The following is a 21614-nucleotide window of genomic DNA, read 5'->3' as shown; positions in this document are numbered from 1 at the left end:
CAATTCCTAGCTCCTATTCAACCAGAGTGCTTCCAACAGCACTTGAATGGAACAACAATCCAGGCTTTGCTACAGGAGATGAAGAATCAGTTTCAAGCCTTGCTCACTCTTTTCTGTCCCATACTAAATGGTACAATCTCCTCTTGATAAGCATGGCTTATCAAAGATGATTTCACTGGAAAGATCTCAATAGTTTTTTTTGTTGTTGTTGTTGTTTTTAAATATATTTGGTAGAGATGTTTCCCATCCCTTCATGCATATTACTTAAGCATTACTTCTTGGGTCATAGCAAGTATTTTGCTCACAGGAACATCAGAAATCTACAGCTGCTCTAGCTTTATTATTTCTTAAGGATACAGAAGCACAATACAATTTAGTATTCTATAAAAATAAGCTAGATGTTCCATATGTGCGAATTTTCACTATCATGTTCAGAATTTGGTTTAACATTTCAGTTTTGAACAGACATTTTTCTAATTCAATTAGCACGTTCAACCAGGACAACAGCTTTAGAATCAAGGCAGTTATAGCTCAGATTCTACATTTCTTCAGTACTTTGGATAGATTTCTCATTTGTTCGGCAAACATAAGGTTTTAGCTGTCAAGATAGCAGGGGATTTTTTAGATGTTTATGCTTCATTTGCATTTATGCAAAGTCTCTGCAGGTGAACTGTAAATGCTTTGCACAGACAGTATACAGAAATCTGTCTGCTCACAAAAGAGAACAGGCAAGAAAATTATCAGTAGACTGAAAAGAGTTAAAATATTTGACAACTTGGGACAGAAAATGAAAAGTCCACATGACTTTGCTACAAGGTAGAACACCATCAACCTTAACAGAAGTAAAACTATTCCATTAAAAATTGGACCACTAACTCTTTTCAACACACAGAAAACTCCTTAAATTCCTTTGCAAACAGAGGGTAGTAAAGACTGCGTATCTCTGCACATTAGACCAATTACCTCCTCAGTCTTCATCTTCTTAGTATCCTGGAAGAACAGCCACCTCTTCTTGCAGTTGGCCTTTGTGACAGGCCCATAGCTGTTAATAATAAGATCGGATCCCCCCTACAAAGAAAAGAGAGAGAGAGAGAGATAGACATTTACTTTAGCAGAATTAATTTCTAAGATATTTGAAAATATGTCTCTATTAGTACCTATTCCACTGAATCTGGCAAACTCACAGGCTGAACTCACAGATATGATACCACAAATATAGAGCAAACAATTCCAGTCACTGCTCCTATTCTACTCTTCAGAGTGGGACCATTCACAGTGTGTGTGTCTGCACTGTGCTCAACTTCCATTGTTTTTCAGCTCTTGCCTAATTCTTCAAAGAACAGCTCAAATCAAGTTTGCAGTACGTATGGAATATGCCTTAAATCAGTACATCTGTATGTGAAAATAATCTCCAAGAGATTCTACACATCCACTGACACTTCCTGCCATCAAGATTAACCTATAATTTGACAAATGTAACTGCTCTACCAGTAAAAATACAGGAAGATATTTAATACCTCCTTAACGTCTCACTTAACTAGATTGTACATCGGCACTGACTTTAACTAGAAGCCGAAAAGGACACTCGTGTATCTCCTGGTTTTAGAATAGAAGCTCCAGACCAGCAAAGGCATCCCACTACCCCTAAGCTGATGGGCCTTCTATCCTCTGACAGTGTGCCAGAACCAAAATTGGCAATCTGCAGAGTGCAGTTTAAGACAAATGTATTAAATCTCTAGCTGAAGCTTAAAATGAGTCTTGAGAATTTGCTCCTGGATTGCCAGCCACACCTGTGCTTGTCCTATTAGAAAAAAGCTACTGTGGATTCGTAGTGTATATATTTTAATTTTGATAAAGACTCAAATGCTGTAACGTTTTGGTAGTAAATAAAGCTCACAGTACCTTAGCATCAATGAAGCTGTTTCCCACTATCATTGGCAATAAGGATTCTGCATTCTCTGCGATTCCATCAATGCTCTTCTCCACCTCATTAGCACTGGCTAATGAGATGTTGGTATGTGACAGCTGGTCAGTGCTTTGCTGCACAGGTTTAGGAGCAGATGTTTTCCTACACAATGTTAAGTAGGAATAAAATTGACCCATAGGAAGAAAATACATAGAATCAAGGATAAAATTCAAGGCTATTATTAATCAAGCAACATTGGTATATTCTTAGCATCTACATTTTGTTATGCGATACTCCCAATTCTCATGAAATTTAAATGTTATTGCTTGTGACAAAAATAACATCTGCTTCCAGTTAATCATGCACAGGCTACAAGCAGAAAGGAATTCTCACAGTTACTAACATTACTTGGGTGAAGTAACCACTATTGACAGTAAGACCTTCAAAGCTACCATGCTACCCAGAGACTCTCTCTCAAACCATATTTTCTTCTGAGTGTGTGCTAAAAAACCCATTACTAAAATATACTTTCAGACAGTTTTTAAAATACATATTTTTAGTAATTTGTATTTGTTCTGATCCTACAGTTATGGAAAAACTCACTAGGGCCAGGTCAGGCCTCACAGCAGCTAGTGACAAGGAAAACAGATGGTGGCTTGCACCAGTGCAGTGAAACTGCCTTACAAATCTGCTTCATGGCAAAATTCTTCTCATTCAGCAGCACTAACGGGTTAAAGCCTTGCAAACCAGATCTGGACAGACTGCAGGTTTAAGCATGAGGAACAGGTGACGTAAAACAGCATGTTTATCTGACTCAAAAGGCTCTTTTATTTGGAAAGATGCCTTGTATTTAGTTTTCAAAGCATTACTGACTCCCTCTGTGGGTTCTTCCATCTTTTCATTGTAGAAGGGCCTCAAGCAGAGTAGAAAGAGCCAACATAAGGAGAGGCTTTGCTTCCACTTTCTCTGGGAAGACGTGGAAAGACAAAGTGCTTCAAAGAACTTAGCACTCTTGGAGAAGAATGCATGTCTTAAGTGACTTGTGCTCACATACAAACAGGGTGTTCAAAAAGAGCTCACACTTCAAGAACAAAAACCTACCTGGCTTTACTGCGATAAATTAAGATCAGGATGCAGATAAGGATGCAGGTCAAGGCTATGCAAACCCCAACAACAATGCCAGTCATTGATTTTTGGTCCAGATGGTAATAGTCAGAATAAGCTATAGTAAAAAAGAACATTAAAAGGCTCAGAAAGTTGGAAGAATTACCTCCTGTGCCCTGTCAGGAAATGAATGAACAGAATTACATTCACAATCACACAGAAAAATGAGATTTCCAGACCTTCTCTGTCATACATTTTGACACTTCTGAAGAAAAAACCTGTAACCCAAATAAAGGAGTGTATGCAGCAATGATGTGGGAGGGGAAGAAGGGAACGCCCCACACTACGGTCTCTTTAGTGATCTACAGCACAGAGCAAAGAAGCCCAGCCCCAACCCCTTCCTACTGGATCACAAGCAGAAAAGGCTTGGAGAATTCCAGCCACTGTCACCTGGAAAGTTTTTATGCTTTGACATCACATCTGTTAACCTAATCCTGAGTGCATGATTGTGGTTATTCAGGCCTGAAATACAACTGAATTTCAGAAAGGGAAAAAACCTGAGCAAGAAAAATCCCTGCGCGAATCACAATTCAGTGCATAACGGTGAGGAAAGGTTAAAAGTTTCATATACCTGAATAATTACTAGCTCTGGTCTCACAAACGTCTTTAAAATCTCTGAGAAGTCACCATGACAAATCCCATTCTGTGACAGACAAGGCCAGTTATTCTTCTATAGTTATATAGAGAAACCACAAAACTTGCCTTGATTTCCCCAAGGCAGCACATATTGTTCCTTAAAGAGCTGCAGGTGAGGCTGAATTCTTTGGTGAAACCATATGCTAGTATATCACTGGCTGACAGGTTGATTTAGGTTGCTGGAATTCTAGGAGCCAGCAAATTTCAACAGATTCATTTGAGATGCCATCTAATCTCTGCTGGGCTGTCTGGTTCTAACTGTCTCAGTGCTATTGGCATCTCGAGCCAAATAAAGGACTTGGAGGAAATGCCTCAGCAAAGTTAGAAAATTCAAAATAGTTACATATGCCCATTTGACAAGCAAACTTCCAGCTTGTGAGGAATTAAACCAGTTCTGAGTTGCACTGAGACAGAAATTCCAAGATAGTTTCATTTAGAAAGAAAATGCTACACTGTTCGGAGCACCTCACAAAAAAAACCAGAATGGTTTATCCAGAAAGTAGTTGCAAGTGAAAATTAACAGGGATCTTTTTTTCTGGTACTTGTGATGGAAGTAATGAGAACATTGCTACTGACCTGTGGAATCTCCTGAATCCAAGCGTTTAGGCCTCTGATTAGACTCTGATGTCTCCTTTGGCAGGACAGCAAGTTCCACCACGTTTGAGAAGGGTCCTTCTCCCACTTCATTGGAGGCTGCTATTTTGACCAAGTAGACGTTTCCTGCTACAAGATTTTCCAGCAAAGCCATAGTCATTGCTCCTGTGAAAATATTAATATACAGTTCCAGTTAAACAATGGGAACAAACTGAGATTTCTTTACGATGGTGCCTCCAAGGAGATGCTCCAGTTTTTAGCCAGATTTTCAGCCACAGAAAGCAGAAGACTAGACATCCCTCATATACTAATTCATATGCCTCCTAGATGAAATGGCACTGTACTGTGAATATCAATAAAAGTCATCATATCAACATAATTCATGTTCAGCTTAACAAATTTCAAGTCTGTTTGGTAAAATGAACGGGACAGACTTGGAAAAGTACATTACACCATGCTTTTAAATGAAATTAAACCCTATTTAGACACATGCAGGCTTCCTTGATTACTATGCATCTAATCTGTGCTACTAAATTCTTACAGAAAACATCTTTCTCACATTTTAAGGATTCATTTCCTAAAATCACGACAGGCAGAAGAAATAGATTAAGAATGTAAACAGGATTCACTTGCGTTGTCCTAAGACAGGCAATACTCCTATCAAAGTCAGTGAGAGTTTTGGCTGTCCAGGAACTACAGACTGCTGCTTTAAATTATGATTGCTTTCTAAAATGCCTGTTACTTACTGCCATAGAAGCATATGGTTTTTTCTTCCCCAAACAGTGGCAGTTACAAGACCAAATCTATCCCCTGTTCTCTTTCATATATTCCATTCACTTTCTCAGACTTAAATCTAAATTTCAACCTTTCAAATCAGTTTCAGAAGTCAGAATTTATAGTATCACAGGATCATATGAAATATAAGGTTGTTTTGTTGTCAGAAAAGACTGTACATCTGGCAAAGGAGAACCTACTTCAAAAGCTACTTCAACTCTTCCATAAAAGAAACACCCACCAGCTGAAAGCATTTGAAGTAAAACGTGAGGTATCTGTAACCAAAGGAGCTGTAATATTTAGCACCAGCAAGGGTGAAAGGTCATGTTTCAATATTAGAGGCTCTTTCCCACCGTCTCCTTTCAAATCTGCTGCACTGCTAAAGCAAGTAAGCACTTTGTACTGATTTACTGCACAGCAAGTGTGTAAAGGCTGTAACTTCTGATCCACTTGAAAAGAACTAAGGAAGAGAGGGGGAAGTGGCTGGAAGATAACTCACATCACAGATCAGCAACAAACTGCAGCTGTATCTTAATTCTGCCACGTCTAATACAAGCTTGATCAAACTGGAGGTTTTTTGTCGGTGATGGTTTTGTTTTGTTGTTTTATTAAGCCGGTGGATTGGTGGAATTTTTCAGGCATAAACTGAAGCCTATGCTAGGGCTTTTGTAGGTGATACCATTGCTTTGTGGGTTTCTTTTTCTTTTTGCTCTCTTTTCATTAGTTACTTTGTTTGTTTTGGGTGTCTTTGGAGGTATGGGAAATGAATGGGGTTAACATTTCACAAATTTTCTCCAGAAGTTTAGTGTCAAGACAAAACAGTGCTGTTTACTGTATAGGATTAGCTGATCCTGACAAAACAAACACATCTAAAAAAGCAGCACCCTGCTTCAACCCGGAATTATCTGTGAAAGGGCTGTCAAAGGAGTATTTGCCCAGTCTTCCCTTTACATTATCATTGTCTTTCACATCTCACATCTGTACTTGAGCTAAGAGTACTACAGATTCTCCTGACACATCAAGATGCCTGAATTCCATGCCATGTCTCAAATCCAAATGTATCCAACTACAAAATTAGCCACGAACGCTGACGAACACAGTAATGCACTGAGATTTCTAGCTCTCCGTTTGTTCATTCCCTCCAACACGTTCAGTACAGGAACACATGCAAATGTTAATTGTTACTGAGATCCCTCTCATTTCAAGTATCTATGGTATCAGCACTGTGTGTGTCTTGGAGACTCCCAGAGTGCAGGCAGTGGGTGTGGATACAGAGGAGCGGATACTGAGAGGTGCCAATGATTCTCAGTCCCTTGTCTGCATTTTAACTGACCCATCCCTGTGGCTGGATAAGTTGGTGAATGTAACAGCTTTATATCACCCTTTCTTTGCAGCTTTTAGTAACATAAAACCCACACATTCAATCTTCCTCTCACCGGTACAGTTTGTGAATATTTCACAAACTATCTCATAACTTTTGCTCAGGGTTAATAGTCATTTCACTGCTGTTTTTCACAGTAGTTTCACATGATTTCTATTTTAGGTCAACCTGAAAAACACTACTCTGCTCCAGCAAAGACAAAGAGGGACTGCCACTTTTCAAAATGGCTGTTGGTTCTCCATCCTCTTTTCAGGAGCAGCTCATGGGACAACCACCAGTTTTCCATTAAAACAGCTCAGTCTCGATGATGGAAAAAATAACTGTCCTTCATGAGTACACTTCAAAAGTCATTAAGTTTTGTATATTCTTCTATACAGAAAATTTAAAGCATCACTCTCTGGTGACAAGTAAGCTTTCAGCCATGAAACAACAACAGAAAAACAAAATATAACTATTCCTAGGCAACCCTCTTTCTTACGCTACTCAACATATGACTTTACCCCGTAACATTGAGCTTCCTTCCTTAGTTTAATATATTATTTAAACATTATCTATTCTTAATGGCTTCTGCCTATTTTGAATACCAATCTAAGAGTAAATGCCTTTTTTTCCTGGCTACAATAGAAACCTTTTCTTGATGGAGCTCTTCAAATCGAAGTATTATTCTGGAAATTACCTATAAAACCTAAATCTACATGTGGTCACAAACATATGACTACAGTTCATATGACTGTTACTATACCTGAATTACTGATAAATCAGCTAGCTGGAGTTCAGCATTACAAGAGAGCCAGAGAGTTAAATTCAATTTGCACAGCTATTTACTAGGAGTAGGGTAAAGTTCATTAAGCAAACTCAGTTAACTGGATTGGCAGGGATCAGAAGAAACATATAAAGCCACACAACCGCATTTTAAAATTTACTTCTGAAAAGCAAGACATCTCAGAGACTTCAGATTTGAAAGAGTACTATTACAAAATAGAACCATCACGATCACTTATCACAGAACAATGATGATTTACGAGACAGGCGCACACTAAGCTCCAAAGCAACACAGACAATCCCACTCCCCTCACCTTCTGAGGTATTAACTGGCTCTTAGCATGTTTTCATCACAACTCTTGGAACAATAATAAACTAATTATAACTTTTATCTGAACATTTAAATTCTAACTGTAGTCCACGAGGTTTGAAAGTTAAGAAGCACTCTACGAGCAGCATCACTGTCAGTCCAGGTCATACATCAATGATTTTAGTTTACCTTCTCTGTGCAACACTTGCCATTCCCCAGCAATCCAAGACTTCCTGGATGCATATAGTATAGTGTATCGTGTAACAACTGTTTCAGGACCATCAGGTGGCTTCCAGGAAACCAAAGCAGTATCATCTTCTATCAAAGTCACCTTCACTCCTACTGGAGGGCCAGATGGTGCTGTGAGAACAGTAACACAGTACTATTAGGCTAACTTAATTTACATGCAGTTAAACTGCTGTGCAGACCCAGTGGCTATTGCTGCATTCCAGATAACATCTAAACAAACATGTATTTAATGCTCCTCAACAGAAACTCTCTGGTTAACTCTGACCTGGCCAATAGCTTACATTTTTTTTTAAACAAGTTCTACGTTTTTTCTGCTTAACTCCAAAATAAAACAGTAACCGACAATGCAAAAAATCCCCTGCAAAAAGGTACCTTCCAAACACGCTGAGAATGTGAGACTCAGTTATACTGAAAATGTGCAACTGAAGTTTTCAATTTTCACCCATCAAACTGGCAGGTAAGCAAAACCAACAGCCAGAGTACTACAAACAGTGGTGCACGTGTAATAGTCGTACAGCTCCTAGAACTGATGGATTTTAGAATATGCTTTCACAATACCTATAAATGAACCATAGCTCTTCAATACATATTTTAAATGTTTTATTGAAGTTATGCCAGTGGTTGCTAATGGTGCACACATATCACGTTTTATTTAAAACTGGTTGCTGATTTAAGGCAGATTTTGAAAAAGAATTTCATAGTTTGAAAAAAGTGATTTTTCTGAGAACATTCTTCTATCTTCCACTGAGAACAGCATTATCTGTACATTAGAATCAAGTCTTTCTCTCTCCCACAGATAGCTTCAAATTAATGAGCAGTTTTTTAGGTCATTTGGCATACAGAACTTTTCAGAACCTTGTGGTTCTCTCTTAGTGCCCTTACCTTCTGGAAGGGTAGTATGATAGACTACTGGACTCCAGGGACTAGAGAGCTGGTCCACATGCAACCGAACTGCAAATTCATACATGGTTTTTGGTTCAAGACCCTGGACTAACATGTGAGTCTCTGACCTGTACAGATAAAGTAAAAGAAATATAACAGCATGAAATGACTTGAAGATCCAGATCTCAAATGATATCTCTTAGCCACTTTGAGTAGATTCCCACTGTCAGCTCCATACAGGACAAACCAGTTAAGTTCAGATATGTGGTCCATCCACTGTCTAGCTAAAAAGATATCTGAACCAACCCTGGAGCGCTCTGGAAGATGTTACGTTTGCCGTTGATTGTTTTAAGCTCAAGTTTTTGTACAAGTTGTTTGGATTCACTGATTTACAAGTCAGGCCAAGAACATCGTGGCCCAGACTTGCCAGCAGGTATCCCAAATCCAGCTCTTTCCATATCTGTCCACACAACACTATGCTTTGAACTGGAGTAACACAAACTACAGGCACAGTTCAAAAGACACACGCTCTTGGTTCTATCATCTGTTTTCAGTTTTATGTCTCAGATCATAGTACAATCATAGGCTAATGTGTGCAATTCCCCTTTACATTTATGGCCTCTGTCACCCCCATTTTTAGGTGATCTCTATGGAATATGAATCTTCCCTACTCATATTGTAGTCACACATATTAATTTTAATATTTATTGCATTAATTATAATATTGCAACTTACTATGTGTACTGTAGGCAGTCTGCTTTATTTTGATTCTGGGAAATACAATTATTTCACACATACTAGGCCTAATTCAGCGTGATAGTACCTACATTGAGATTGAATCCTAAGATGATATTACAGAATAGATCTCACTTTATTAAATCTGATTTAATATTTTCATCTTCAGAGGCACAAGGTCTGTCACCAATTCTTACAATACTTTCATCCTATCACAATAGCAGTAATTGTTGCAATGCTCCATATTACATAGCAAGAATTTTACATGGTGAATATACTATATCTACTTGTTAACTCAGGAGTTAACAGCAGAGGATGTATTCTTCGAAGAGAAAACCATCCACGTTAGAATGGAAGCTCTCTCTTAACACATTTATCTTCTTTAAAAGGCTCAAGCAAACCCAAGTATTGAGGAAGCTACACACATATTCCCTCAATATCATGGCCACCACTGCAAACAGTCACAGTGGACAAAAGTCTTCTACTCTCATACTACCTCGGCACAGAGCTGAACACTGAGCTCAGGCAGAATTTCTTCTGTGTCTTACTGCTCTGTGATACGTGCACTGCTTCTCTGAAGAGCAAGCTGTAAGTCCTGCTCAGCTTTCTCCTGATACCACATAATTAGGAGCACGATGTGCTCAACCCATCAAAACTGAATAGCTTTTGTTTCCAGTCTTAATATCAGACACTGCACTAAGACCCATTTTTGACCAGAGATGCTACCTATAAAATAAATAATTATGTTGGTTGAAGAAGAGCTTAACAATAAATTCAACTTAGCTAAATAAAGCTGTTAAAAATTCAAGACCTTGTCCAGTGACGGATGATAGGCAGAGCACTAATGTGTTCTACAGTCACATCTTACATAACCAAAGAAACAGAACTAGCAGACACTGGGAAAATCACACAGTCCTTTGTAACAACTGTTATCCTCCATAAAGAAAATTAAGAGAGGGCAGAAAGACTGGAAACTGGATCCAGAAATGAGAACTCAAAATGCAATAGCACTGCACTTACGTTTGAAGGTACAGAACCAGAGATGCATTCTGCAGTCCTACTGGGTTGCAGCGGATTGTGTAATTAATGACCTGTGCAGATGTAAAGGCAGGCTTTCCCCAGTGAAGGTAGATAGAAGATGAAGTGTTAGCTTTAGCATAGAGATGGTGAGGGGGTGGTGGTGGTGGCACCATGCGATCACGGACAGCTTTTCAAAAGGAAAAAGAAGCACAGATTATTTAATGAACCATATACAGATACTGGTAAGGTTAAGAGACAGGTCTGGACCCACAGGTTTAGATTCAAATCTGCTCCTACCCAGTATTATTACCTGTTATTTATACCCAGCATTCTTGTTCAAGCTACTGAACTGATAAGATATATCATATATCACAGACAATGTGACAATGACACAGACAATGCAGCAAGGAAGGAAGATGCATTTGGTAGCTCATCTTGTTTACTCAGCTGAAGCTTGGAGAAACAGGAGAATATTTCTGACTAGGATAGTACTTATCATAGACAGGATCTTTCTGTCTCTCTATTTTACGTTTAATTGATTACTTATAGGTTAAAATCAAAAGCTGCTAGGATCCTGAAACAGCTCAGATCTTAATAGATTCTTCATGCATCAACAACACTTACAGACACATCCTGGAGTGCTGACTGTTTGGTCTGCTTGATAACCTTCTTCCATATTGTTATATGCCAGCAGCCTTACATGATACTTTCTTCTAGGATCTGCACAAACAGAAAATGAATAATTAGATTTAAGTATAAAATAAGGATTTTCTGGTAGTGAGATAACTCGAATGTTCTGCATGTTCAGATCAAAACTTGACTGCTACAATCTGGACTGATAAACAGGGTGGATGTGTGGACGAATGCCTTTTCTTATCCAGCCCTGTGGATTTTCATGAATCTTTTGTCTAGACTGTACTGGGATCAGTCACATATACCAGTCTTGCTTCCAATAACCTGAAACAGAATTTTCTAATAGCAATCAGTGGGAGGAAGATAAATATCACATTTCTGGTTTAAACAAACTCACACCTTCACAGCTACAGACCTAGATTTTTTAAAAGTAGTATTATTTAGCATATTGAAAATGTTTTCAGGGAATTTCAGAGATCTGTTGAAACAAATAGCATGAGGCCCACAGAAACCAACATTTATTTCTGGATAAACAGGCTGGAATGAAGCAGAGCAAGAAAGACAAACACAGGAAGACTGGTTCCAGCAACAAAGTGGGAAAAGTTTTGGTTCAAGCTTCCTAGAGGATACATAATACCATGAAACAAGTCATTGTCAATAACGCCTTTGACTTAAAACTACCACTTCCACGTTCTCCTGAAAGCTGACTCTGTCATTCATAGAGGGTCACTGCTCCTGGCTTGAATGGTCTCCCTGCTTGCCTTTCTCTAGCCATGTCTTTGGGTCCTCATATTACAGTTTGCTGCTGCTCTGGCCACGTCTGTGAGTTCTCACATTGCAGTTTGCTGCTCTTCTCGGTTTTGTTAATGATACACCAGCCTTGATCCAAATAAATAAAATACTACAGAGTTAAGAAATGGATCTTCAGCTTTTCATAGCTTTAAGTTCAAACCACCAGAACGGCTGTGCTGTCAGAGCCAGCTTCTCTGCAGCCTTAATATTTAACAAATCTCACCTGTACAATGGATGATTTCCAAAGCAGTAGCACATATGAGCTCTTCTGGGTTCAGCTAAACTTTAAAACAGCAGTTATATACATATAATTTTCCTCTTCCGTTGTTATGACTACTGAAAGTACTTCTTTCCATTCATATTCTAAGAAGGTGGACAGATGTTACATAACTGTCCTGGTGTCCATAAAATTATCCCTTTTCAAAACAAACTCTCCTGTTTCTCATTTTACCTGAGATTGGACATGGCCTCTCTCACAAAACAAACAGGAACACACTTTCCTGACATTTTTTCACCGCAAATAGGACTTCTGCTTACATCAGCCCGTTAGCTCCCTCTGCAGTCTCTGCAGCAGCAGTGCAATCAACAAATCTCAAGTTTATCCTGTACAAATAGCATAGTGACTTCAGAGTAATGCATTTTGTAAAATGTTTTCATGCTTATTTTGAAATAGGCAGTCTTTCTGTGATGCAGTTGCTGCCATCAGTTTTAATGCAATATCACTGGATACATTTTACGTTCATTTTAAAATACTATTTTACTGAAATCTAAGTATAGGTGGTAATGAAAAAGGGGGTGTTAAAATTGGATTTACTTCTTGGATGTCTTTAATGTTAACAGGAGAATAAGCAAAAAAAGCCCGTTCCCAGTTTTCAAATAGACTTCCATGTTACAAGAAATCAATATAAACAGAAAAATGTCATAAAAAAAAACCAGACTAGAATTGTTTTTTTGCTTTGAAGTCTGTTTTCACTTTATAATGTCAGTCTAACAGTAGATGAAGTCAGTTACTCCAAGTCAACAAAACTGCAATCACATAAGAGAAAATCAGAATTATATACCTCCTTAGGCTTCCTGCTTAACCTGTGGTAGGATTTCGTGTATTTACCACATGACTGAGGGCAGCAGTCTGACAAAAGGGTGGATGGCATGGAAGTGAGGATAAAGCAAAGGGGTGGAATTGAACTTCATGTAGAAAAAATGGCACCCAATGACGTTCATCAACAGTTGCTGAATATTTATGGAGACCAAAGAGGACATGAGCGCAGTGAGGCAGCGGGTGGTGTGTTGCAGCAGTGGGGACAGCAATGTGGAAGACAAGCCATGTTTCAGATTGCTACGCACAGTTGTCACACCATGAAATGAGGAGTGTCTCTATCAGCTCATCTGCACCAATCAGCGGATTACGACCAGAGAACTGTGTGTGGAGCTGAGTACCAGATTTAATGCATTAAAAACAAGGGTGACAAGGTTGAAATATTGCAAAGTTTGTGCCCGGTGGGTCCCACAGGTGCTACACAGGAGTACGCAAGTTTGCCAGGACCAACACGAGGCTCAAGGTGACAGTTTTCTGGATTGCATCATTACCCGTGACAAGATGTGGTGTCACCACAACGAGCTGGAATCAAAACAGCAGTCTGTGAAATGGCAACACGTGAACTGCCCACTGAAGAAAAAGTTCAAGACACAGCCCTCAGCGGGTGAAGTGATGTGCACTGCCTTTCAGGACAGGAAAGGGGTGACCCTTCTGGATTTCTTGGAACCTGGTCAAGACATCAGCTCTTATCACTTCATCAGGATGACTAAACTGAAGGCTCCAACTTACAGGGTCAGGCGAGAGAATCATGCTCCTCCTGCAACATGATAACACCAGGTTCCATACCAGTTTGAAGACTGTGGAGCACACTGCCGGTCTTGGCTGGACTGTCCTACCACACCCACTGTACAGTCCAGGTTTGGCACTTTTTGATTTCCATCTGTTCAGGCCAATGACAGATGGACTGTGTGGGCAACATCTTTCTAGCATCAACACCATCATAAAAGCAGTGGAACAGTCAGTCACCTCCACTGGTGCAGATTTTTATGATTGCAGCATGCAGGCTCTTGTTCATTGCTGGCAAAAGTGCACAGCTAATGGTGTTGACTGTGTTGTAAAACAGTATTTTGTAGCTGAGAATTTTCTCTATCAAACAGTGTTATTGTGCTCTTTGTATCTGTTATCATTTCCAGGGAAATAAATAGAAGACATTACTTCTGGAGCAACCTATGCAATAATCTATTTTCCCATCCATTCATAGAAGAAACTTCAACTCGAGTCCTATTTAGCAGATCCTTGAAGAGATTCCATACAGACAGGTGGCATCCAACCAGCCCAGGGTCACACAGTCTGTACCTTTTTCTTTACAAGTTCCTGCAGAAGAGACCCCTGCTGCATTTCCGCAAGACGAAAGCTGACAGACACAGCAATTTATCATCCTGCTGAGCACCTTCAAAAACTCCATGCCTTTTGAAAGTGGTCACCCAGAACTGATCGTCTTCACTGTGAGGTGAAGAATAGCTGAGGTCTAGCGCCCTGCTGAGCTGAATGAGGAGTCTGTGAGGTCTGTTTATCCTCACTGCTATTTTTTTTTAACCTGAATTCCTCATTAATGCTTGAAGGGGAGAAGAAAAATGGGAAGTGGAAAAAGGGGAAAAATTGAACTCCCACAGAAAAAAAAGAATTCAAATGTTTTTAAGAAAAAAGCACATTTTTGAGTCAGTGCTTTTTACTAACGCCACACATTTTAAGGAAACCACAGCACTGAATACCAACTCATCTTACTTTCGTGTACTGCAAGAAGTTTCAAAAAGAATTATCTTCATAAAGAAGAACTTGTTTAAAAAATGAAGTTCTTTCAGCTAGCCTTTGGCACCTAAAATCCAAGGTTATTTCCACTTCATATGCAGTACATCATGGTTCAGCTGGCAGCAAGACCAGATTAATCCAAAAGTGATGTGTCACAATTTTTAAGCTGTCATACGTTACTGTTTCTATGGCTGAAAAAATAATCTGCTTGTATCTGTAACTGAGACAGTAACTGAGCTGGGCTGCATTAGGTAGCAGCCAGTAACATTACAGCAACCAGAAGAGGAGCCTACAAAAGAATTCCAAGATAGCATATTAAGCAGCTGATGCAAAACATGCATTACATTAGTGAAGACCAAACTATCTGCTGAGATGTTCCTCTCTGTTGATCACAGCTTCACCATGTGCAGAACGAGATAACTGATAGCCAAAAGTCTACCTCAAGCTCCAAGAAATAGTTGCATATAATGTTTTACGGCAAATATTTTTTGTCTGAAGTAGCTCCTGTTTTGAATATTATTAACAACTGCTAGTTTTCTTCACAAGCCTATGATGTGATTTACTCCTAAGCAGCAATCCCCAGAAAGCTTGGCACAAACACTTTTACCTAGCAACTCATGAACTGGATCAGACATTCAGAGCCAGACACATCCTTAGAGAGAAAACAAACTTCAGAAGGTTCCTCATCTTTAACCAATATAGGTATCCTGAACAGCTTACACATATATCATTGATAAAAGTCTGCGGATGGCGTGGCCACCTATGGGGCTGAGGGTCTCAAATTCAGCACATGCCATCCATGTACATCACACAGCAACAGGAGGCTGAGCTCAGAAGTCAGGGAAGTGAACATTGAGGCCATCATTCATGCTCATAACAGGCCCAGAAGTAACACTTCTTTCTCCAGATGATCACTGCTACTGAGAAACAAAACAGGCACAGTGATTCACACCAGCCACCCAACACAAAATTCAATTCAAGTAAAACAAAGAAATAATCAATAAACCCCCTCACATTAAGATTTCACCTCTGTCTTCAACATGCTAACAAACAGCCTGGTAACACCGAGCCATTTCATTTAATTCTCTCGCATTTGCAATTGTCAGCATCTGTGTAGTGGCTGAACGGTTGTTCCCAGACCTGAGGTGAACAGAAGCAATTCTGTAGCCTATTTACCAAGTGGCTGGGCGATGCTTAGTTCATTTGTCCTGCTGAACGCGTTTGTTTGCTTTGCTTATTTCTTTCTGTTTTGTTTTGGGTGCTGCTGGCTATGTCAAGTTGCTGTAAAATTGTCACAGCACCTACAGCCTTTTTATAGGCATTTTTATTGTTATTACTTAAATCAGCTGGTGAAAAGGACACAAAAACAACACTGTTTGTACACATCAAGAGGCCAACACTGATGTCAATATAAACACACTAGAGTTAATACATAGACTTCATTACAGGAGTGCCTCTGGAGTACACAGAGACTGCATTTTAAAAGACATTGGAGACCGGATGTGACAGCTTCACACAGCACAGAAAGATCTGCCCTGTACTCCTATTTCATAGAATCAAAACCTGTCAGTATTTAAAACACGTGAAAAATAAGATTAACCGTGTATCTTTGGTAATAATAACCCTATAGGAATTGGAAGAAGATAAATATACCTTACAATGATTAATTAAAAAACACCGAAATAGATACTGTCCCAAACATCACTGCTTTATTTTAGTTATTTCTTTCATGTAGGAGCAGCCTCATTTTCTTATAGCGGTTTGTAGCTACATCACTGCTCCCTAGCGATGCTCCTCTGGAATCCCACATCCCATAGTTCACTCTCTCATAAAAATCTGCAGGTTCAACCCTGATTCTTCTTTCAGAAGAAAGACACACGGGGGAGCCTTCTCCTTGTTTTGCAAGTGTATGGATTGGTTCTACAGCAACCACAGAACTATGGCAAAGCTAAATACTGCAAGTATGAGCAAAAATACACTGAACTGCCATTTAAAACGCAGATTGTGACTTGGAGAAAAACAAACATTACAGTAGCTGAGGTCTGGCAGAGTTTAAATGACAACTCTATTTTCTTGTACTGTATCACTGAGATTTGATCCTAGACATTATGCTTAGTTTCTTGGAGAGCAGACAGGGAATTCAGAGTAGTTACCTGTGTTAGTGCTGTGAAAACAGTTTCAGCAAGACAAATATTACAGTGAATTCAGATATTCCAATCCTGTTTTTGTGACAAGTCATTTCATTTCCTACGATTGAGGGAGATTCAGTTATCTATCCCGATGCAATAAATTGATAGAAACTGCAAAAACATCATGAAGAACTGAATCTTAATTTCTTTGTGGTTCTGTTGCTCTACAGCAACAGATGTAGAGAATGGAACGTCCATGTTATACTGTAACACGTCAGTTATTTAGTATTTACTACTGCCATTAGCCTGGCTGCTAGGTAAAACATACCATTATTTTCAGCAAGGGTTGAAGCTGCTACTATAAAGCAGCATTCACAAGCACTCTCATGCATTTTTTTCTCATTTTCGTTCCCAAAACTTAGAATTTTAGTATGTTCCAGGTATATATGTATTTATCAGTTAGACACATTTTAAGCATACAGAGCCAAGTTTCCAAAGTTTAGGAAAATACAAACGGCCTAATAAATAGTTGTAGGCAAGAGCAACTACAAGCAACAGATATAATACCTCCTCATGCCAGAACTAACTTCTGTTAACCTTTACTGGGCTCTGAAATATGAAAACCTAGGTTTGCTGAGAGGGCCGCTATAGCAGCTAGAATTATTTGGAGGAAAAGGGAAAAAAAAGGTCCTCTGTTTGGAAGACATTTCCCTAATGACAAAGGTGACACTGGGAAAGGAGGGAACGTCTCTCTCCAACCAATGTTTCAGTTCCATCTGGTAGAGTCATATCTCATTACTGCCAGATGGTGTCCTCATGCACTTCCAATGAACACAGCTGGAAAAACTAGAGGTATCAAAGACTAAATGCCTGTATTAGCAGTTAAATATCTGAAAGAAAAAAAAAAGTGCTCCTAATCACTTTGCAGCTGGTGACATACTCTTTTTTTTTAATGCAACAATCTCATTCTTAAGTTATGAAGATTGTACAGACCAAACTTTTAGTGAAAGTCACTAAGAACAATGAAGTCACTTCCATATTCACAGTGGAACCAAAAGAAAAATCCATTCTCAAGACATTCTATTATATAATCAAACCTCTCTCAGCTTAAAGGACACTAAGAACACAACCAATCAAAAATCCAATCCATATACAACCCCATCCTCCCTCCCCAGAATAACACAGAAAGATGTACATTCTGACTACATGCTACCACTATCTCTTCAAGTAAGTTATCCGTGCAGACCAAACTGTGCCTATGCCATTCAGATTTTGATGGTCTGTTTTCATACAATTCTTCTATTTCAAGTAAATCTATGGCATTAAAGACAGGTATATAACATGAAACGGCAGGTTTCCATCACCACATTGACAGATACAGCTCTGTAACACTCTCGATTTAGAAGCATTCATTTGGTATTCCATATTAGCTTCACATGAATGTACCGTTACCCAAAACACGTCTGGTGCATACAAACAGCCAAAATTTTGGCTTTCTGGCAAATGCTTCGTAGAAAGCATCTGTTTACAGGCTAGTTACTCAAGGTTACAAGAGAGTGCAATATTGCAACCCCTAAAAGCCCTGTCATTGTTTCCTTCAGCTGCTGCATGTTTGTGAAGCTCCGAAGGCCTTGAAAGGAGCCAGAGCAGAGCCAACAGGTCAGGGCTAGATAAAATTAAGAAAGAATCCGAGGTCAGACCATGAAAGAACCCCACCACCACCCTCACCCCCCTTTTCAACCCTCCAGAACAGTGAGTCCACCTCCAGGAACCTTTCATTCAATCTTGATAAGAAGAGACAGCAATCCACAATCTGGATTTCAGACTTTTAAAATCCTTTTTGGGGAGAGGAAAAGATAAGGAGGCCCAAAGAAAATGGATGTTTTACTACCATTTACTGTTGACTCATTAAGCCTGGATACTGAGTGCACTTTCATACCCTGTTTTGAACGTCCCCATCCTCAGCACTTTAAAAGCAAAATATTGACAGAAAGAAGTATTTCGGGCTTTGCTCATTTCTAAAAGAATTAGGACTGCATAGAATTTCTAGGAAGAAGAGTTGAGCGGCTTCATGTCCTGAGTTGGGTTTACTAAGTAGAAACCTAGAAACAACTTCTTAAGCCACATCCAGTATGGCGGTTCTAACAGCTGGGGAAGGTAATAAAATATTTGTGTTTTACAAGTACAGGCAACATTTTAAATATTACCTTCTTCCTTTCAGTCTAAACTACCAAAACAGCACTTTACCAGGCAGGCTGAAAAAAAAAAAAAAAAGGTTGTTCTAAGGACAAAACCTCTGTGGCCAAATGTCCATTTTTAATTTAATCTTTTGTGCTGCTGGATTTTTTGTGTAACCCACAGGTCCATTGTTGGGTAGTGGTCCGGCTGGATAGCTCATTGGTCTGGCTTTCCAGGGTGACTGCGCTGCCCCCAAGCCCATCCCTCCAACACAATAAACTCCAGATAATTATTCAAAGAAGAGGCCAGCAGCATGGGCTGCTCTGACATCGGGTCATGGCCTTTGACATCGAATCTGGGGCTAGCCAAAGTCTGCTCCAAGCAACAGAAGTCCAGGGGAATTATTAAGGGGGAAGGGTGGGAAAGGAAGAACGCTGGGAAATACTATCCTTAAAAATGTACTTTTGAAGCAAAGTAATGTAAATACAGCAGAAACTTATTAGGAAAATAAGCAAATACATTTCAAATACACAAGTCAAAAGGAACAGGGAGAAGCACATCAATTTTAACAACAATGTAAAGCTGAGAAGCAGAAGGATTCGGGTCTGTTCCTCTCAAAAGCAGGTATTCCCTCTCACATTTTCAGCACTGAATTTTTTATATTTAAAAAAAAAAAGTCCTTCTCCCATTGCTCAGGTACACATAATGAAGAAAATCAAATTCAGCAATCGTGTTCTATTACGGTTTTTACAGTCTTGTCCGGGCTCTGGATATGTAATTTCGAAGCACCAGAGGTTGAAATCTCATTTCATCTCTCATTTTAAGTATTAACTTTTTAGTATTGAAGTAGTTTCTGAGAAGGTAAAAATTGCCAACATTTTAAATCTCATGCAGCTTGTTCTTCAATTTAAAGGTAACTTTAAACAGTTAGAACAAAGACCGCCTGTGATACTCATGTTTTCCTTTGCAAACCAAATAACTGAAGAGGAAACTAAGCAATTTGTTCTTTGTACAACATCGCAAAGGTTTATTTTGGTAGAAACCAGAACATATGACATACACGAATTGATCTAGCTAAATGGTCTGGCTTTCCACGGCTTTGGATGGCTCTCGCTTATTTGTCTAAATCTGAAAAGGGTCTGTATCCCTTTTGTAGCTCTGCGCTATCCCCTATGAGGGCCCCAGGACAAACAACACCTCGCACCCCCTTGCAGTAAAAACATCACCTCTCCCTCTGCTCACAGTCAGCAATAGCAGCTTTATACAAAAAAGCATGAAGGGAGGAGGGCTGGAGGGGCAGGATGAATTCCCAGCACACAATGTTTTGGCCTTTTAGGGACGACAGAAGCAGCAGAAATATCTAAGTGTCTCTAATATGTTTAAAAGAAGTTAAGCAAATCTTCAAGGGCTTTGAATTTGCTCGATTTTCTTACAGGCTGTACAACATTACTACTATGCCTGCACAGTTTTTGATCAGGCCCTGCGCTTCTCTCATGCTTTAGAGATCTGTTAAATTGCACAAGCAAAAAGCTCTCTTCCAATATTATTGTAACAACACGCTCTAAAACTAGCAGACACCCTTATGTTAACTAGCCTGGCTCACCATTTTCAAAGTGAGCCCTCAAAAGCTAACTTGAAAGCAATACCAGAGGCCTGGACAAACACCTAATTTTGATCTTTTGTGCTCGTCTTTTCTTCTAAGAGACCCTTTCTTTTGTTACTGCCCAGTGGAAAGCACATAGCTCATTGGTCCTGCTTTGAAAGATGAGAGCAATGCCCCTCAGTCCACCCCTCGGAGCACAATCACTTTAATGGAATTATGTAGAGAGGCCATCTCTGGAAGAAGAAAGGGAGGGAGAGGGGGAGGGAAAGAGTGTCCGAAAGAGCCAGCAGAGCCTTTGGTACAGCCATTTACCGTGCCAGATACGTTCACCAAGAATTCACACAGCAGTGCAAATACGATGTGCTCCCCCATACAACAGGTACCCCTACATACAGCGACCGACCTGTACGTGACAGACACAACAGTTAAGGAGGCGAATGTTAGAGAGCTTGAATTTAAAACATTATTATAACCCTTCTACAAGCGCTCCTCAAAAAGGGCTGCGCTGTAAATAGGGTCTTTTTTTTTTTTTTCCCCCATAAGTAGGAGACTGAAAAGATGATCTCCCCCAGTGAAGACCAGCCTTTGTGGGTTGCGGATGGGAAGGAAGCATTGACAATTTATGTGGTCTTCACACTACAAGGAATGCTTCCTGAAAATGCATCCCAACACAGTGCGGTGAGCAGCCTGGCAAGTTCGGTTTAACAATCACTCAGAGACCAAGCACTATAATAAGTTTTCACTGACTGTCTGACATCCAGCATCACCTTACAAACAACATATTTTTGCACAACAACAAAGGCAATCTATTCACAGCGCCAAAACTTTCCCCTGAAGCTATGAAATAAATTTTCTTACAGAACCAACATTTTCTGCTGGTCTGTCATGGACTCCCCATGCCATTTTGACCCTTCTGTGCAGCAAAATGAAAACACTATCTATCATTACTTGCACCACAGTGACTTCCTAGGAGGTGCACAGTTTCATTGCAAAAACATCTGTGGTCTGGTGATTCATTTCA

General features: G+C 39.6%; 1 protein-coding gene across 3 annotated transcripts in view; it reads right to left on the bottom strand.

Annotated features, from left to right (window-relative positions):
• PRTG (protogenin) overlaps nucleotides 1–21614 on the bottom strand; it is a 100251-nt gene that overhangs the window by 6139 nt on the left and 72498 nt on the right. For all 3 annotated transcript variants that reach the window (XM_040706297.2, XM_025153830.3, NM_001030548.6), the window contains 8 exons: nucleotides 11038–11133; nucleotides 10414–10600; nucleotides 8659–8786; nucleotides 7717–7887; nucleotides 4283–4465; nucleotides 3008–3128; nucleotides 1903–2068; nucleotides 964–1068 (listed from right to left, as the gene is read on the bottom strand). In XM_040706297.2, the coding sequence (XP_040562231.1) occupies nucleotides 964–1068; nucleotides 1903–2068; nucleotides 3008–3128; nucleotides 4283–4465; nucleotides 7717–7887; nucleotides 8659–8786; nucleotides 10414–10600; nucleotides 11038–11133 (1157 nt within the window). The remainder of the gene's footprint in view (nucleotides 1–963; nucleotides 1069–1902; nucleotides 2069–3007; nucleotides 3129–4282; nucleotides 4466–7716; nucleotides 7888–8658; nucleotides 8787–10413; nucleotides 10601–11037; nucleotides 11134–21614) is intronic.

The sequence above is a fragment of the Gallus gallus genome, chromosome 10, assembly GCF_016699485.2.
Source record: "Gallus gallus isolate bGalGal1 chromosome 10, bGalGal1.mat.broiler.GRCg7b, whole genome shotgun sequence".
NCBI classification, from domain to species: domain Eukaryota; kingdom Metazoa; phylum Chordata; class Aves; order Galliformes; family Phasianidae; genus Gallus; species Gallus gallus.
The sequence above is the reverse complement of the archived record's forward strand: the minus strand, read 5'-3'. Positions and strand labels throughout refer to the sequence as shown.